This window comes from Strigops habroptila, chromosome 3, assembly GCF_004027225.2.
Source record: "Strigops habroptila isolate Jane chromosome 3, bStrHab1.2.pri, whole genome shotgun sequence".
Classification (NCBI taxonomy): Eukaryota; Metazoa; Chordata; class Aves; order Psittaciformes; family Psittacidae; genus Strigops; species Strigops habroptila.
This window is the reverse complement of record NC_044279.2, coordinates 67,635,744-67,653,088: the sequence shown is the minus strand read 5'-3', so window position 1 is coordinate 67,653,088 and position 17,345 is coordinate 67,635,744. Positions and strand designations below refer to the sequence as shown.

At 39.2% G+C, this 17,345-nt stretch overlaps 1 protein-coding gene and 1 long non-coding RNA gene across 6 annotated transcripts in view; both read right to left on the bottom strand.

Annotated features, from left to right (window-relative positions):
* DNM1L (dynamin 1 like) overlaps positions 1 to 4,012 on the bottom strand; it is a 43,910-nt gene extending 39,898 nt beyond the window's left edge. For all 5 annotated transcript variants that reach the window (XM_030478351.1, XM_030478353.1, XM_030478352.1 and 2 more), the window contains exon 1: positions 3,787 to 4,012. In XM_030478351.1, coding sequence (XP_030334211.1) covers positions 3,787 to 3,888 — 102 coding nt within the window. In that variant the 5' untranslated portion in view covers positions 3,889 to 4,012. The remainder of the gene's footprint in view (positions 1 to 3,786) is intronic.
* Positions 702 to 3,321, bottom strand: LOC115604864. Its single transcript, XR_003990431.1, has 2 exons — positions 3,168 to 3,321; positions 702 to 3,130 (listed from the first exon to the last, which is right to left on the bottom strand). It is a non-coding gene; the product is annotated as an uncharacterized LOC115604864 (long non-coding RNA).
* Positions 4,013 to 17,345: the final 13,333 nt, after the last annotated feature.

The window sequence follows — 17,345 nt, the reverse complement described above, 5'->3', positions numbered from 1 at the left end:
GGATTCTTTTCCTCATCCCCGTAGCCAGGACCATACATTAGGTTGCCATAGCTGTCAACTTCTTAACATGCAAATTGCCATCTTAACTGTTTAGCCTAACAGAATATAGAGTTATACATATTCAAATGCTCAGGCTATCTGTTATCTCAGATCAAGAAACCTTCCTCCTTGGCAACAAAAATTGGCTGTTGAAACATCAAACGCGATACTTATGCCAAACAGCAAAAAAAGAAATAAATGTAATGCTCATCTGTGAGCCAGTCACAGAGACTAACAACAGCTCTTTTGGATAGAAACATCCAACAGAACAGTCTACGCTAAATACTATGAACCACACCTCCCCATTTAAATTTCCAAAATAGCATTATCTGAAGACTGAGAAAAAGTACTGTATAAACATTAACCTGCAAGGTCATTTAAAAATCTCATTTTGAATTTCATTAGTTGCTATATCAACTTCACCTGATGTCTCTACTAGAATCAACATTACCAAGTGCAAATAAAGTCCACAACTTGTTTTTATAATGTCAGTATTCGATGAACCTTATTACAAAACGGACACTAAAGTTTGTATATAACTAGGTCAATGACTTCTAAAAACCCAAAACAGAGTCAAGAATTAATAACCTGAAAAAGATAAATGCAATTCATTTTTACACATCTCTAGGCAGATATTTTGTGGGGTTTTGTTCTGATTTATCCTAAAATTCACGCCCACTTTCATAGCATAGGCATTTCATTTTTGTAATAGTACCTATGTGCCCTTAACATACAAAAGGCCTTAACTAATCAAACTCTTTTTTTCTTCCCCTTGCTTCCTTTTATCATAGTTTAAATGTGTTTGGTTGAGGCACTTCAATACCACCTTGCTATTCCTTACAAGCACAGATCACAAAGCATTTCTATAAAACACATCAGAAAGTTGGGTATTACAGTATTATTGAACAAATATTGTTTATACAGTACTCCTCTGGGTTCTAAAAATGGAACTAAAATACTGAATGAGGCGGGGAAGGGTAGGTAAAGGGGGAGAGGCGGGGGAACAACAGAACACCTAACTGGGAATGGCAAAAAAACCCTCTGAAATAGTGAGGAAAAGCTGGGAGTCTGAGGGTGCTCTCTGAGTTCTATCAGCACTGAAGTCTTCAATTTCTTAATAGACCCTGTACTAGGATACAGAAATAACTTAGATGGTATTTATGTGGAGAATGAGAAGGAATTCTCAGATGACTGAGTCATAGGAATACCACTAGAAGAAGCGTGAGGCCACTTCAATTGCTCACAATACAAAGACAATAGGAAATGAATTGTGAAATAACAGAGGGGCAAAGGGGACATGGGAAACAGAAAACATTCAAAGCTAAATGAAGGATTATAGGCAGTTTCTAGTTCTACATACTCTAGAATATAATTAACTTGATGCACAGAAGTAGAAATAAATGAGAACTGAAGAAAGACACAAGCACAAAACAATAAAAGGGTAAAAAAAAAGACACAGAAGACAGGTTAGAAAAATAAACAGCAAAGCTATTCTAAAAAGCATTTTCCTTCTACTAGCTGAATGAGTGAAAAAGGTCATTAAGCAAAAGACAAACTGGAAGGGAAATAAAAAACACAAAACCAAATATAAATCAACTAACAGAGACTTACAGAAATCTTAAATGGCAGCATTTTTTTCCTACAGAGAAAAATGGAAGTGCAAAATTCAAAATTATTTGTGTAGATTACTGAAAGAAGAAAAAGTAAAGACTGCATATAGCCAGTACTCTACAGACAAAACAACTGTGTGAACAAACTTAAAGGCCACATAGCACTTAGCCAAAAATACCTCCAAGAAACAAGTTTGTTTCAAGGCACATTTCAAAAAACCATGGAAGCAAATCACCAGCAGCAGAACTATCAGCTCCAAGGCCATCCATGAGACCTCTCAAAAAATCTGGTCTACAATAAACTAAGTTCAAATGAACAAAACAATAAAATAAAAAGACTGATTGTGTGAAACAACCATCTACAGAACTACTATGTCAGTAAAGACACTTATTTCTTCCAGCAACCCTGACTAAAAACAAAACAAAAAACACCCACAAGATACAGCTTGCTAGACATATTGCTATGTATCTTCCTGGAGTCTATAAAGGATTTTGTTTTGGCATGCTAAGAAATACCATAGTAATTCAAGGGGTTTTATGAATATACTGAATACAGCACTGAATAGATCTTAATACTGATGGGTATGACTACTGAAGTGAAAGGCGTGTCAATACTGTCCTAACTTCTCATATTATGTACAGTAGATGCTGAGAGTTAACTAGGACAAAGTTGTTTAAAAGGATGATAGTTTTTAAAAAATGCCACTTCAACCCATTTTATAACGTGAAACAGAAAAATATTTCCTTAAATGTCATGCCTCTGGCCTTGCACTTTCTGTTGCAGAACTTAAACCAGCTTGCTTGTATGATTTTTAATGCAAAGGAGATTAAACGTCTTTCTAAAGTGATCAACTCCTGTTAGCTACAAAAACAGCAAGTACCTAACAGAGCTTACCAGTGCAAAGTCTCTCACACCCATGCAAGTATTTCAGATCTATTTTATAAAGTGGCTGGTATAAAGTGAATTAATTTATCTGATTTATATTGATAAAACAGAATGACAGTTGGCTGCCTCACAACCAGTTTGACACTGTAGCTGGCTTTTACCAAACCTACTCCATTCTTCAGAGATGTGCAAGCTTTAAATGCACAGCTCCTATGGTTTAAGTCATATAAAGAGATCCCTGATTGCAGAGTAGTTGGCATTACTGTCTAAGGTAGGCATGCTACTGTCAAGTAACATTACACATTCAAAAAACGCTGTTATTTCACAGAAACAAAAAGAGAGATCTGTTAACTTTAATTAACTCCATTAACAACTAAGTTTTAGTTGTGTTTAACTTCTTGGTTTCAATTCCCTTATGACTGTTGCAGTTCTGGTCACACATGTTCTGCTGCCAAAAGTTTTGCTAAAGAATGGCATCCCACTAGCATAGATCTGAAAGAGCATGAGCTATCTTGGAGCCCAGCAGCAGCACTATCGGGCTGAGCAGCACACACTGTAACTGTTACTTCCAACAAAGGCTGGCTTTGCCTCTCACCTTCATTCCCTACCAGCAGCTTGGCTTTGCCTCTCACCTTCATTCCCTACCAGCAGCTAGGACAAAGACGTCCAAAAGGCAGAAGAACTCCCAGCAAGGAAAAACGATCCACGCCTGCAAGATGCCGCTCCGCTCCCACACCCCTTTCATCCAGCCCCCACTTCAAGGCGGCTGTCAGAGAAGGGAAGCCACCGACTAGCGACGGCTGTCATGCTATAGCCCAGGGCCGGCAGCGGGCCCACCCAGTTTAAAGAGCCTACGCGGGGCCACGGGAGAGGGGGGCGCAGGCCCTCCCGTCAGCCCTCAAAGCTCCTCGGCCGTTCAAACCGCTACGGAGAAGCGCGAAGGGGAGGGAGGGCGGTGGAAGAGGTGCTCCCACTGCAAATGGTGAAGACGTAGAGGAGCCCGGGGAGGGAATGGGGGTCGAAGGAGGAGAGGTGCGGGCAGCTTTAGGCGTCCCGCCCGCCCTCGACTGCCCGCGTCCCCCCATGCCCTTGGCGGGGGCAACCTCGGGTCAGCAATACCGAAGGAACGATGGACGTCTCGACTTTGCCCTCAGAGCGCCGAAGGCCCACGCCGCCCGCTCCCGCTCCCCTACCCCCGCCTGGCCTGGCCTGGCCTGCCTCGCCGCCCCGCTTCGCTTCGCCTCGCCTCACCTGAGTGCCCACCACTACGATCTGCGGCAGCTGGATGATGTCGGCCCCCACCGTGTTGAACACATCCTGCAGCTTGTTAATGACGGGGATCAGCGCCTCCATAGCGGCGGCGGAGGGCAAGGGTCGGGAAAGGCGTCGGCGATGAATGGGCGCGACGGGCAAACGGCTCCCGTCAGCCGCCCCCTCCGCCTACCGCCATTGGCGCTGGCCCCCGCGCACGGCCCGGCCCCCAGCAGCCTCTGCGCGCCCGCCGGGCGCAGCGCCGCAGTTGCCAGGCATCACGGGAGTTGTAGTGCGGGGTGAGGGAGCGCGGGCGCCCCCTGAGGCGGCGACCGTCAACCGCCACCGTGCCCCGGCTGCACCCGCACGGAGAAGAGCTGCTCCTTGGCGAGCGCCCGGGTGATGAGGGCGTTTGAAGCCGTAGTCCGTGTGGTCTTGTATTATGAGCCATTCCCAGGTTTTATTCTATCCATCGGTACGATAAAGCTGATCCTCTCCAGGGACCACCAGTAATGGCGCAGCCTGCGGGTTGAGGAAAGGTGCTGAATGGCAAACTGCTAAACCTTGTTGGCAAGTGGTGTCGCAAAGATAAAAAAACCCAAACAAAACAACATTTTAAACGGCACTATTTATTGTGTCTGCTTTTTGGTGGGCTGCGTTATACAGAAAGATAGAAGAAAACTCTCTCATAGCAGAATGACTTGTGATACAAGTTTGCAACAAGAAGCTGTCTGATCTTTAAATGTCTTTCACCTGCGTGCATTTTCTCGAAGACTAATTATGACTATGCTAGCACTGAGTTGAATTCTGGCTTTGTCCTTTCCTGTAAGCTGACAGAGTGAAAATGTTTCCAAAAGTTTCAAGAATTTGAATTCAAGGCCTTAGAATTTGTATTCTTGTTCTGTACAAATTAGTCTTTGCCAATCTTCATGTCTTGAAACCTTCAAATGTTGAAGAAAAGAACGAACAAAAAGAAATACGTTCTTATCTGTATTTCTTTATTACAAAGTTTCTCATTCTTACCCATGAAATTTCGTACTGCTTGTCAGAGGACAAATATTTTGTGATAAAAGCACAAAGATGGCTAAGCAAACTGAAACATTCAAAAATTAGTGTATTCAGCACAGAGAAACAGTTAATGGATGTAAAACTTTGTGAAGAAGGTCCTGAATGATTGTGTTGGTGAGGGGTTCTTGTCATTGCCATGCAGGCACAATTAGCCAGTGGCTTCACACATTAGCTTTCATTGTGCTGCAGCCAATTGCTCTCAGAGATCATTAATACCAGAATGCCATTTGGCATCTTCCTTTCCAGCTTCTGGGACAATAGTGAATGCTCCCCACATTGTACACCTGACACAGAAAATACTCTTTTTAAAGGATTTTCCATTCTCTGTGTAGTATGGAGCCTCATCTCTCCTTCACTGAGTCCGTGGAAGGAAAAGAAAAGAAAGAATTCCATTTGCACAGGAATAGAAGCTGCGGACAGCTGAAGTAGGTAGATGACACCAGCTTATTCCTCTACACAAATCTCTTCTCTCCTGCCGCTTTCATTTTGCCATATGACCTCATGGACACCACTGTGAAATGGAGCAAGTGAAACCTGGTTTATATTTTAATTTAGACCAGAAGTGGGACATCTCGGAAAGAATGTAGAGCTGGAAAAGCGTCAGAGAGGGACAACAAGGATGGTGAAAGGTGTACTTCAATACCAAAACCAACTAAGTAACTAGGAGTCTTCACTCCTAGCAAAATAAAGCTGAAGGCTAGGGAGGATTAGACATCTGTGTAATCGTTAGCAGACTGGAGTGGGAAGAGGAGTCTCAGTTTTGTTTACTCTCCATTCCAATACATGTACTTCGGAAGCATCTAATGAAACTGGGAGCCAGGACAGAACAAAACAAAGACAGGAGCCTCTCATGGGTGGGTTGGTGATCTGTTTAGCTCCTTGCCAAAGGATGTTGTAGACGAAGTTTAAATTGATTCAGACAGTATTTGGACAAGTTTAAGGAAGAGAAATGTACTGCATGCAAATGAATAGCTATGCAGGAATCAAATCTAGCTCTGGATGTTTGTGAGCTGGCAGTGGTTGGAAAGTGTTGTGCAGAAGCACTTGTGTGCTTGCCCTTTAGTCTGTCCCACTATGGCTGTTCTTAGAATTCTATCAGTATAATGCTTCAAGAAGCACACAGTTGCTGAACCAAGTGGAGATAGCCTAGCCTGCCCAGCAGAGTGGAAAGGCCTATTTAGAGCTGGATACTCAAAGGGAGATACTCAAAGTGCAAGTGGAGGAAGAGAATCAATGAAGGGAAACAAGAAGGTACTGAAGAAGATATGAGGCTGAGAAACAGCAGAATGCAAAGCTTAAAGATTTTACATTTCTGGCTAAAACGTGAGAGACAGAAATGCCTCTGCTATGAAGTGTCATGTCCTGCACCACCTTACAAAATCCAGCACTTAGCCCAGTTGGGGACTGTGCCAAAGTAATAAACATTTTACCAAGCAGTGGTCTTCTGTAACTTTAACTGTAACTTTCATGGCCGACTTACATTGTACTGAGCATGGAACTCAAAGATCTGATAAAAGGCAGTAGTTGTCACACTGGTTATCTACTAAAAGTTAATTGACAGGAAACAAGAACTGCCACACTGAATCTGACCTGGTATCAATCTATCTCAGAATCTCATCTCTAAGACTGTCCAACATCAGGCCTCTGGGGAAAATATAAAAATGCAGTAAGAAGATTTTCTGATTCCAAAACTGTATATTAAATAATTTTGATATTGCTGTATGATCTGATGTAGACAGTTCAATATTTCTTGTGGTTTATGCTACTGGAAACTAGATTGCTTTATTGCCGTATAATAGGTTTTTTGCCCATCATGCTACATTCTTGACTCCAATGACATCCTGTGACAATAAATTTCATGATCTAATTATGCATAGTGCAAAAAATCAATTTGGTGTCATTTTTAAATTTGTCATCTTCTAATTTCATTTTAAGCCTCCTATGTTTGAAAGTCAGCAGAACAAAATTCCCACTCTTTCTTCTGCATGATATGAGTTTCTTTATAGTTTCGCTTCATCATCTGCTACCACGTTTGCTCAGACAGCCAGTCTCTTTATATTGACATACTGACAGTAGTGGAGAAGTCATTTACCATTTAATTAATTTATGTCAGACAAGATGGCCACAAACTAGCACCTCAGTAAAGCACATTTCCTTGCCATTATATTTGTCTAGAAAAATAAGTATTTGATTACTATACTGAAATATATTAAGTATGTAACACAGCATTTGCACTGTATGATTATATGTAGTCACACTGCTTGGTACTGCACAAACACTTAGCAAAATAGTTCTGTAAATTATTCCTTGGTAATGTCACCTTCTGGAACCATGCAATACAGTAACTATATGGGTCTGGCAGAGCCTGATTTTTATGTGAAGCCAAACTGAATGGTGTTTTTGTATTCTCCAGAGCAACCTCATCACAGATGTAACTGTAACACTTTCTCATAGCACTTATACCAGACATCTGCACAGTGAACACCATTAGAAGCCGAGATAAGTTTCTGAAATCCATTGACAGAATGACCCTTTGTTTGGATGTTCTACACAGATTTTCCAAGCTGAAGGATTCTAAACCTTGCTCTTTTTTTTCCAGAAAAAACAGAAATCAGAGGTTTCAAATCCATAGTGCAGGGATTCTGCTGAATTGCCAAACTGAGCTCTCCTACGCACTTCATCTGGCTGTAAGAAGGTCACAGTGCTGACAGGAATCCCCAAGTTACCTGTTGCCTGTGCCCAGCCCAGTCTCTGATGAAATAAAATAATCCTGCAGCAGGGATGTAACTTTGCTGGACAATACGATGAACTAAACGATTAAGAGTTCTTTATATTCTCTCACTCTGTCCACAGGGAAGTTAGGTATCTAAATTCATCGAATGTATGGGGCGTCACACAACTTCTCATAAAACATGCTTGCAGAACTGAAAGTAGATTTCAAGTTAAGGAAAAGGCAGGGCATAGAGGATAACAGCCACAAGCAAACACAACATTCACACAGTTCATCAGTCAGTAACAGAGCCTGAGTACTCTGGGGTTTGAAAGACATCAGCATTTCTGACTTCTTGAAATAACAAACAGCTGCTTCAGTGAGTGATTTTCACCACTCCAGTGGTTTGCAGTCCAGCTTTAGGGTGAAGACTTTTTATGTTTAAGGACCAAGGTTTTGGGAATAAAGGCAATAATTTCCTGTCTGCTATCAAGAAAGTAACTTTTTATTGGAAAACAAAATGCATACTTGGTTAGCAGTCAGCTGATGTACTGTAAATAGAAAAAGAAGAAAACCTTACCCCAACCAAAACTTGCAGGCATTCAGGAAGAATTGAGCTTGTATCTTTTACTTCTAGATCTAATATCTTAAATTGGGCTCTCTCTTGTAGTCTTTTAAAGATAAAATCGTATGCCAAGAGGAGCATATTTTATTTTCATAATACGTGTTTTCTTACGCACTCTGCTTTTTGTATTACATTTAGCATAATTTTAAGTCTAAATTGGAAATAATCAAGCACATGTGATTTACAACGTCACAGCCTATGTATAAGACTAATGGATACCTCAAGTGTATCTATCTTAAGCTTTTTAGTTCAGGTCAAGGCTGCAGTTCTGGAGTGCACAGTTGGTGTCTTACCTGCCATGCTTTGCAGGTAAGAGTTGTCTTGGAGTGCACAGGTGCAAATCTTTTCAGTTGAAACAGAACTGCAAGATGCACTTCAGTCACTAAAGATCATTCAGTTAATAGGACCAACCCAGTGCTAGTCTGAAAATTAATTCCAAAATATGACATAGGTAAGAAAAGTCTTTTGTAAATGCTGTGTCCCAAAGCCTTGACATAAGAGATTTGTATTCCCTTTTGCAAGCCAAGGAACATGTGAGTAAGGTAGAACAGGCAAAGCAAGTAGTTCTACATAGCTAGGCAATAGGTCTAAACAGAATTATGGTTGAAATCTTATCTTCTTCCATTGCGGAATCATTCATTTAATTTCACACTATGGGAAGGCTTCTCTATTCAGTAGCAATCAGAGTCCAAAAACCATCTCCCTGAAGCAGGGACTCTGACCTAGAGTTTGGAAAAATTAGGTGGGTGTATTATGTTAAAACATGTCCAAAAGAGAGTACAAACATCCAGCCTTGCTTTAGAACACAAGCTCATGAAGTCAGAAACACAAGTTCAGTGACCAGTGGACCCAAGAGAGCATTCATTTCCACTCATTTCCACATGTTCCCCAAGCAAGACTGCTATGAGTGCCTGGCTCCAAGACAGGAGTAGGAAGAGGCAGAAGAGAACATGAGGCTAGGAGAGGCCAAAGAAAGAGATGGTAGTCCCAGATTCTGCTCCTGAGACAGTTTCTGTTACTTGAACCATGGGCTATTTGAATATTACAAATGCATAAACCAAATTTAGAAACCTCTGGAATCTTCATGTTAAGTAGGGTGGTATTCAGTAAAATTAATGTGAAGAAGTTTTGGGATCTAGAAATCTATCATCTGCAGCCAAGTCCTACCCTACATTCTTAGATAAGGCTCTGTTCCATAAGGAGATGCCTTCTGACAGCAAATAAAAATAGATTGGGATTTGGTGGTTGAAATTCTTAATGAATTCTCTTGATAAGACTCTGATGGTTAGAAGCTGTAATACAAGGAAATATAACAGTTTGAGATAGAGAGCAGGTGGGACATCCTGCTCATGACACCAGAGCATGATGTTTTTGAGACAGAAACAGAAACTAGCAACACAGACATGGGGTAGACCTCGAGCAAACAAGCTCAGCTGGTTGTATCCTGATTTACCACATGAACCAGGTCTGATGAGGCTTAATGTTGTCATGGCTTCCTAGCACACAGGGCCAAGGAGGCAGAGAATGAGCGACTCCAAGACAAAGCAGCCACAATCATAAGGATCTCTCTGCTTGTTCGTTTGACACACCACAGGACCCTCCAGGGCAATTTCTCTAAGGAAAACAAGCTCCAAGTATTGTGTTTACCAATGGCCAGTGTGCTGTTCTCTCTCACGTCAGGAAACTCATACAATGCCAAGAACAATTGTGTGGTAATGAGGCAGTATTAGTCAGCCTCTTTAGGGAGAGCCAGAGGAAGCAACGCCTACCACTTACTTACGAGCCCTGTACTTGATGGGCTCTTGGACAATTTGCTACCAAGCAGAAATATCAGTGCTTATTAAACCTGCTGATATAAAGGAATTAAGTAGGAGCTTTGATTATGGATTTCCTGTAGTTTGAATTTTATAGTTGTGTTTTCTTATTAAAGTACAATTTACGGTAAAGTCTGCTATTTTTGTCTCCATGTAGAGGGCAGTGCATTGTGTTTAATGAGGAAAATAAAGGCTTTGGAACAGAGTTAATCACAGGGGAAAAAATAATTGTAAAAACGAATGGAAAAAACTATGTAAATAGAGAGGGAATCAATATTTTCTGTGGTTCATCAGTACTTATTTCAAGTCCTAGTTTGTTTACTGTGTTTGCAAAGAGAAGAAAAACTAGAAACTATAACAAAATCCTTGTTTGCAACTCCTTCCACAGAGGAACTTACAAGTAATACAGTAAATTTTCCTCTTTGTATTACAGGGGATATCTTTTCTGCAACATTGTGCCCACCTGCAGATTAATACCAAAAATAAATCAGATACAAAACAACTTTATTGTGTACAGATGATGGAAATTGGAGGTAAATGCAAATGGTTCTGTCTGTTAAAGGACACTTAGAAAAGGAGTAGCTGCAGTTTAAGTGGCACTTCCATTAACTAAATGTGTGCTTAGCTAGCAAAGGAATTTAAAGAATCAAAGGTGCCTATGCTTAGGATGATGATCCAACTAATTACCTGATTATTTTTGCTTTGCAGCACCACTTTAATTCAGTGCACAAGAGATTACGCTGAGCAGCTGCTCAATGTTTGCTTCAACCTTTTGTTCAGAGCAGTACTTGAGTAATAGCAAGCAAGAGGTAGGGCTACGCTGAACATGTTCCTTTTCTGCATCTTTCTATGGGGGTGGCAGTGCAGAAGCCCATAAAGTGCTCTCATAATGTCCTGGTTAATGTTCAGGAGAGAACGTTATTATTCCCATTACAGAAATCTGGATTTAAACTGTGAAGGATTGCAGAGATCACTTTATCTTCCCAACCTAAGATGTCATAGCATTATATACAGTCCTTTACATATTCAGAATATATCTTCCACCGACTTAACAGGACTTGTGTGTAGGCAGCGCTTCAGCAAATTAGATACCACTGTTCCAAAGCAGATGGGTCCCTACAGTCACACAGACAATTGGAAATGTAGTTTAAAGATTTCATTAGTAAAATAAACAGTAGGTGGACAAAAAAGTCAACCAGCGATACTTATTTAATGATGCTTTTATTTTACAGGATACAAATTTCTTTTTAAGTACTCAACAGGAATTAAAGTGCTTAATTTTTACAATTCTCCACCCACCTTATGACCAAATATACATATATTACAGAAAATATATACAGTATCTGCAAAGTTTTTACATTCATATATTTCTTGACCATAAAAATTACCACTTACATTTGCACAACTTACAACGGCATTTATATTTCACCTTTTTAATACTCTTCACTTTATTGCAAAACCAGAACAAATATACACCTCTTCCGAACATTAGGGGTTTTCTTTTAAAAAGTGTTTTTGCAATTCAAACCAGAAATGTTTCCATAATGAAGGGGAATTAATGTGTAGCCTGTAATTCTGATGTCAAACATTTCAACCGATCCACTAAAATTAACATATTAATCTACTTTGAGGGCTGCAGAATAGAAAACATGCTAATAGAAAAAACCCAAACCAATGCCTCTATTGCAAACTGTTCCCTATATGCAATAAATTTGGCTTCTTTCTTAAAAATACAAGGGCACACATACATGCAAAAATGCTTTGACATAGTTCCCCCTTTCCTGAATGTTTCCACCATGAGTATTTAATGAATCTACAAGGATGAACTATAAACAAATTAGGTTGGTGTTACGCCATGGCTGAAAACATATTTTATTCAAGGAAATCTGCTTGAAGATTTTAGAAGAGGAAAACCACATTCTACATTCATTTATGCTAGGAAGAGGAAGGAGTGAAAGTAAAATGCCATAGTTGAGTCTGGGAAGAAATTTAATCACAAGGTTTTAAAGGAGGCAGATTGAGTGCCTTGCTGAATTTAGAGTGTTTGGGGTTTTGTTGTTGTTGGGTTTCTGGGTGGATATTTTTGTTTTGTTTTTTAATTAGGCCAAAATAGTAAACATGCCACAAAAGTAGATCTACTTTGTCGATATTTTTCTTCTGAAAAGCATACTCAACACAGTCAATATACATTATATTTTGAATGCAGCACAGTGTGCTTTTTGATTGGAAAATACTGCTTGAAAACAGGTCATCTGAATAATAGTCTCAAATATATAAATACACATATATACATATACACACACATACATATGTGTATATAGACACATATATACAATCATTAAGTTAATGTTATGTTCTGTTAAGGGAACAGGATTTTAGGAAACAATCTGACTGGCAGATTTAAACTACCCAAGGAGCATACTTCACTACAGACCCATGGGGCAGAACCAGCTAGGTAAGTTCCTCATACCAATAGGGCCACAGACTGGAGAAAAAAATGTAACTCCATATATTTCATTTCAGATTTCAAACAACAGTACACCACAGACTAAGAATACCCATTTCACCACTGGATTTATGTTAAGGATAGTCAATTCTACTACAAAATTATTTTTCTTCTCCAATCATTTATTTTTGGATATATACTTCCAGTTGTTTACATTCACTCCTACATCAATTATCTCCAAATGAAACCCAGCTGAGCACTGTGATTCCAGATGAGACACAGTAAGTCAGCAGCTCTCAAACTGGTAAAAGCTTGATTTTCCACAAGTGTTTCTATATAATGAATTTAAATCACTGAAGGTATAATAGCTCCAGCAGGAGCTATGCTAGTTTACACCTGCTGAAAAGATTTATGTAGAAAGCTCCTTTTTGTTGCTTCGAATTATTTCGACATGGAATGTATATTTCTTTCCTGAAAGAGTTCCCCTCAATGTAAAGAACCACTACCCTCTGTTCATTTTATTTAATTTTATCTTGAAATGAAAAGCTGACCAGTTTTTATACTAGTTGTGGTGATGTAGGTTTAAAAAAAACCCTCAGCAAACAAGAAACCAACAAACTCCGAAGAACCTGCCAAGTATTCCATATCTTTACCACTTATTTTATATATATAGATATAATTATTTTTTTTTTTTCCTCCTGACTCCACTTGCAATTCTTTGGAGCATACTTCTATAACCTCATCTAAAATTACTCAGGTGGTAGTGAAATGATTCCACATTTACTCAGTGCCTTGGCTTCATCCACAATTCAAAAATATGAAGAATAAAAATCTCTTTTCTATGAAAGGGATTTAGAATCTTTGAGGAGATTTATAAAGCACTTTGAGATGGTTTTGCATAAAAAGATGCCACTATACATTGTATGCATGTAAAGTTGTTTAATATTCTACTCCAAATAAAAGACAACGTTTTGTATTCCCATATCTATTTTGCATATTAAAATTAAATACATGTTAGAATAAACAAAACTACCAGTGCAAAGGGATTTGAACGGACTAGATGCTATAGATTTTGCAGTAGCTCTTCAACCAAGCAGTGTACCTGATACTTGAAAAGAATTTTTAGAGGATCTGGAAGAATGGTGATAACATGCAGATGTCATGATACACTATTTTTTCATCTCAGGGGAAAAATATTAAGTAATTTTGAAAACTACATTAACATCTTCCAAACATATTAATGATAAAATTGAGCCATTGTTCTAGTCGAACACAGATAAACCCACACAAAATAATTGTTGATCTGCTTTAAATTGCACAAAAGTCTGATCACTTTTAAAGTGAGAAACAAGAATTTCTTGAACGTAAGAATTACAAAGCTTAAATAATGCAGAAAAGCCATTCACATACATTCATGTATTATGAATAAATGCTCAGTTATAGTTTATTTCTTACACACACAGCTTTATGCTAATAAATTTAATGCCTTAAAAGAAAAAAATAAAAAAAAAACCCCAACCCGTCTGAAGTGGAGACAGCCTATACCTTGCTAGAATGGTAGTTTTAATTTGACTGCTCTTGTCACGATAATTAAACCACAGCAGTTACTACTTTGAATTTGTTCCTCTGAGGTCATAATTTACAATTTAAAGAGTTTTGGATGCTGTAGGGGGGCTTGTCTGTGGAGAATGGAGTAAAACAGTTAGGGTGGTTAAATCTAGAAGCAACATCTTCATCTTTTATACTTTAATACTGTGGGTATATACTTTCCCTACAAAATACACACAGAATCATACATTTGAGTGCCAAGACATTCTGAATCGGAAGAGAACAATTCTGACCAAGCAACTGACTATATGAACATGAAATAGGTTTCACTAGGATAAATAAAATATCTCACACTATCTAAACTTAAAAGGCTGAGAGTAAACATGAGGCTAACATCCAAATAAATAACTCTCAATGCTATGTTCATTTCAAATTGTTTATACCCAAATGCAGGGCTTTGTCTGTGAGATGCTGAAACCATTCAAGCAGCTTCAGCAACTCAGTACCACTACAACAAATAAGGCGGCCCAGAAATTGATGCTTCTAATAATTTAGCTGGAATAGGTCTTCCTACTTGGCTCAGAATTAAATTTGCAGGAGTTTAGAAAAGAGAATGTAATATGCAACACCAAGTTGGGTGGGAGTGTTGATCTGCTGGAGGATTGGAAGACTCTGCAAGGGATCTGGACAGGCTGGATCAATGGGCTGTGGCCAATTGCATGAGGTTCAAAAAGGCAAAGTGCTGGGTCCTGCATTTGGGTCTCAACAACACCAGGCTCCAGACTTAGGGAAGAGTGGCTGGAAAGCTGCTCGGTGGGAAAGGACCTGGAGGTGCTCACTGACGGAGCTGAACATGAACCATCTTGCGCCCAGGCAGCCAAGAAGGCCAACAGCATCCTGGCCTGTATCAACAATAGCATAGCCAGCAGGGCCAAGGAAGTGATTGTCCCCCTGTACTGAGCACTTTGCTGAGTCTTGCACAGTGGAGGTGTGCAGGACTCAGCACCTCAAGCTCCTGCACAGTATTCGAGGTGTGGAGGCCACACCCCAAATACTGTGTTCAGTTTTGGGCCCCTCACTCAAAGAAAGACACTGAGGTGCCAGAGCATGTCCAAAGAAGGGCAACAAAGCTGCTAAAGGATCTAGAGCACAAGTCTTATGAGGAGCAGCTGAGGGAACTGCAGTTGGTTAGCCTGGAGAAAAGGAGAGACTTTATTGCTCTCTACAACTACCTGAAAGGAGGTTGTAGCAAGGTGGATGTTGGTCTCTTTTCCAAGGTAACAAGCAATAAGACAAGAGGAGATGGCCTCGAGTTGTGCCAGGGAGGTTTAGATTGGATATTAGGAAAAATTTCTTCACCGAAAGAGTTGTCAAGCACTGGAACAGGTTGCCCAGGGAAGCAGTTGATCTTAAAGGTCTTTTCCAACCTAAATGATTCTATGATTACAGTCATACCATCATATTATTTTCAGTACAGCTCAGTCCATATTATCTTGAGACTCCTTTAAGGCAACTCCTCCCCTTACACTCAACAACTTGAACATGAGAAACAAAGGTTTTGTGCACTGGGATGTGGCAAGATGACTCTACAGATTTCACAACTGCATCTGAGACTTTCTTAGAAAATACCCACTTTCAGGAGATGACTATGAAAGCAAGTTAGCCACAGAAACTTGCTCTTGCTTACTGAATGTTCCCCCATCCCTTGCCAAAAATAACACAAATAACAAAAATAACATAAAAATACACAAAATAACGCGTACTAGCTAGGGAGACCTTAGTGAAGATTTGATTGTACTCACCAGCGTGAATCAAAATGGGCTCAAGCTGCCTGTAACTAAAGGTAAATACAGCTGACAGAAGTAACTAAAAATGAATTACAGAAGCATTTGCATATCAGATAAAAGTAATACTAGGGTTACATGCAGAATAATCTGGATTATTCTGCACCCAAGGAAAAATCCAGAACTGACAGTCACAAAGTCAGTTGTAGAATTACTCTACAGTGCCGTGTCCTGAAAATTACTAAAACTAGTGTGAAGCTTTGAAGTCTAAAGGCAGATCTGTGCAGGTGAGAGCAAAATCCAGCCCACTAACATTAAGGTGCATGACATTCTTCTTATCAAAGAATGATAGACACCATGTACTCATATATGCTTGACACTAAAAACAGAGGTTACTTTAACAATCCCTTGTTAAATGCTAAATGAGTTGGGTTTGTTGTTTTTTATTTTCTTACAGTGTAAAGAGTAACTTTGGAAATCTCACTATAAAGAAGCAACAATTTAAATCTGCCCTCATGTTATTAACAAAACTGAACTTGAAACTGAGCTCTTCAGCTTGACATGATTTAAAATACAGACTGCAATTATATCAAGAAGTAAGACTCCTGAATGTTCTTATGACAAGTTAATTATAGAAGCTACATATTTTCCTTCCTTTCAGGGGTCAGAAAACATAGCAATGATTTTAATTGTCTACTTGATAGTCAATCACTACCTCCGAATTTGTCATATTTCATCCAAGGATGTTAGAGTTAAAAATTTAGGGAGGTCATTTGCGTCTATGTATAAAAACCCTAATAGGAATGAAAGCTCATGAGGGACCTAACACCATAAAGCCAACAAGTCCTTATTGCCATAAGTGCAATGCAAATAATGTTAGTTAACTTGAGATTTGAGATTGTTAACTTGATAGTTAACTTGAGGTTTGCTGGCTCAGACTTCATACTAAATTCGTATAAAGCAGGTTCCACTTTACAACAATAGTTCTTGAAGATTGTTGTCATAAATATTACAGTATCTAATCTTCCACAAAAATTAAAAGGCTGAAGTTGAAAATGTTCTTTTGTTCCAAAAACCATAATAGCCAAAACTCATGTTCCCAGAAGGTTTCTAGAATCTGTTGCTCTTCTCAAACCACATACTGCATTTGAGTAATGAACTACTGCACTCTTAAAAGAAAACACTGATAGGACACTGAAGAAAAGCAACTACTCTTTTAAACACAACTGGAACTTACTTGTCCATTGCATGCCACTTACATTACTGCTATTTTTTTGATGCAGAAAAATATCAAGATCATTAAGTGTCAGCTATTAAAACAAATCACTGAACAGTATTTGTTAATTTAGATCTGTGTTTAATTTCAAATAGAAAACATGCCTTTTAAATAAATTATCCACTAACAGGAACCCAGTATCATGAAATCAAAGCAATGATCAAGAAGTGAACATTTTTAATACTGTACATATATTATATATTATTCTCTCATATTTTCGGTATTCATTTCTAGATTGAAAAATCAATAGATTGTTTCCTTGATAAATTGAAACTTTAAAAGCCAATA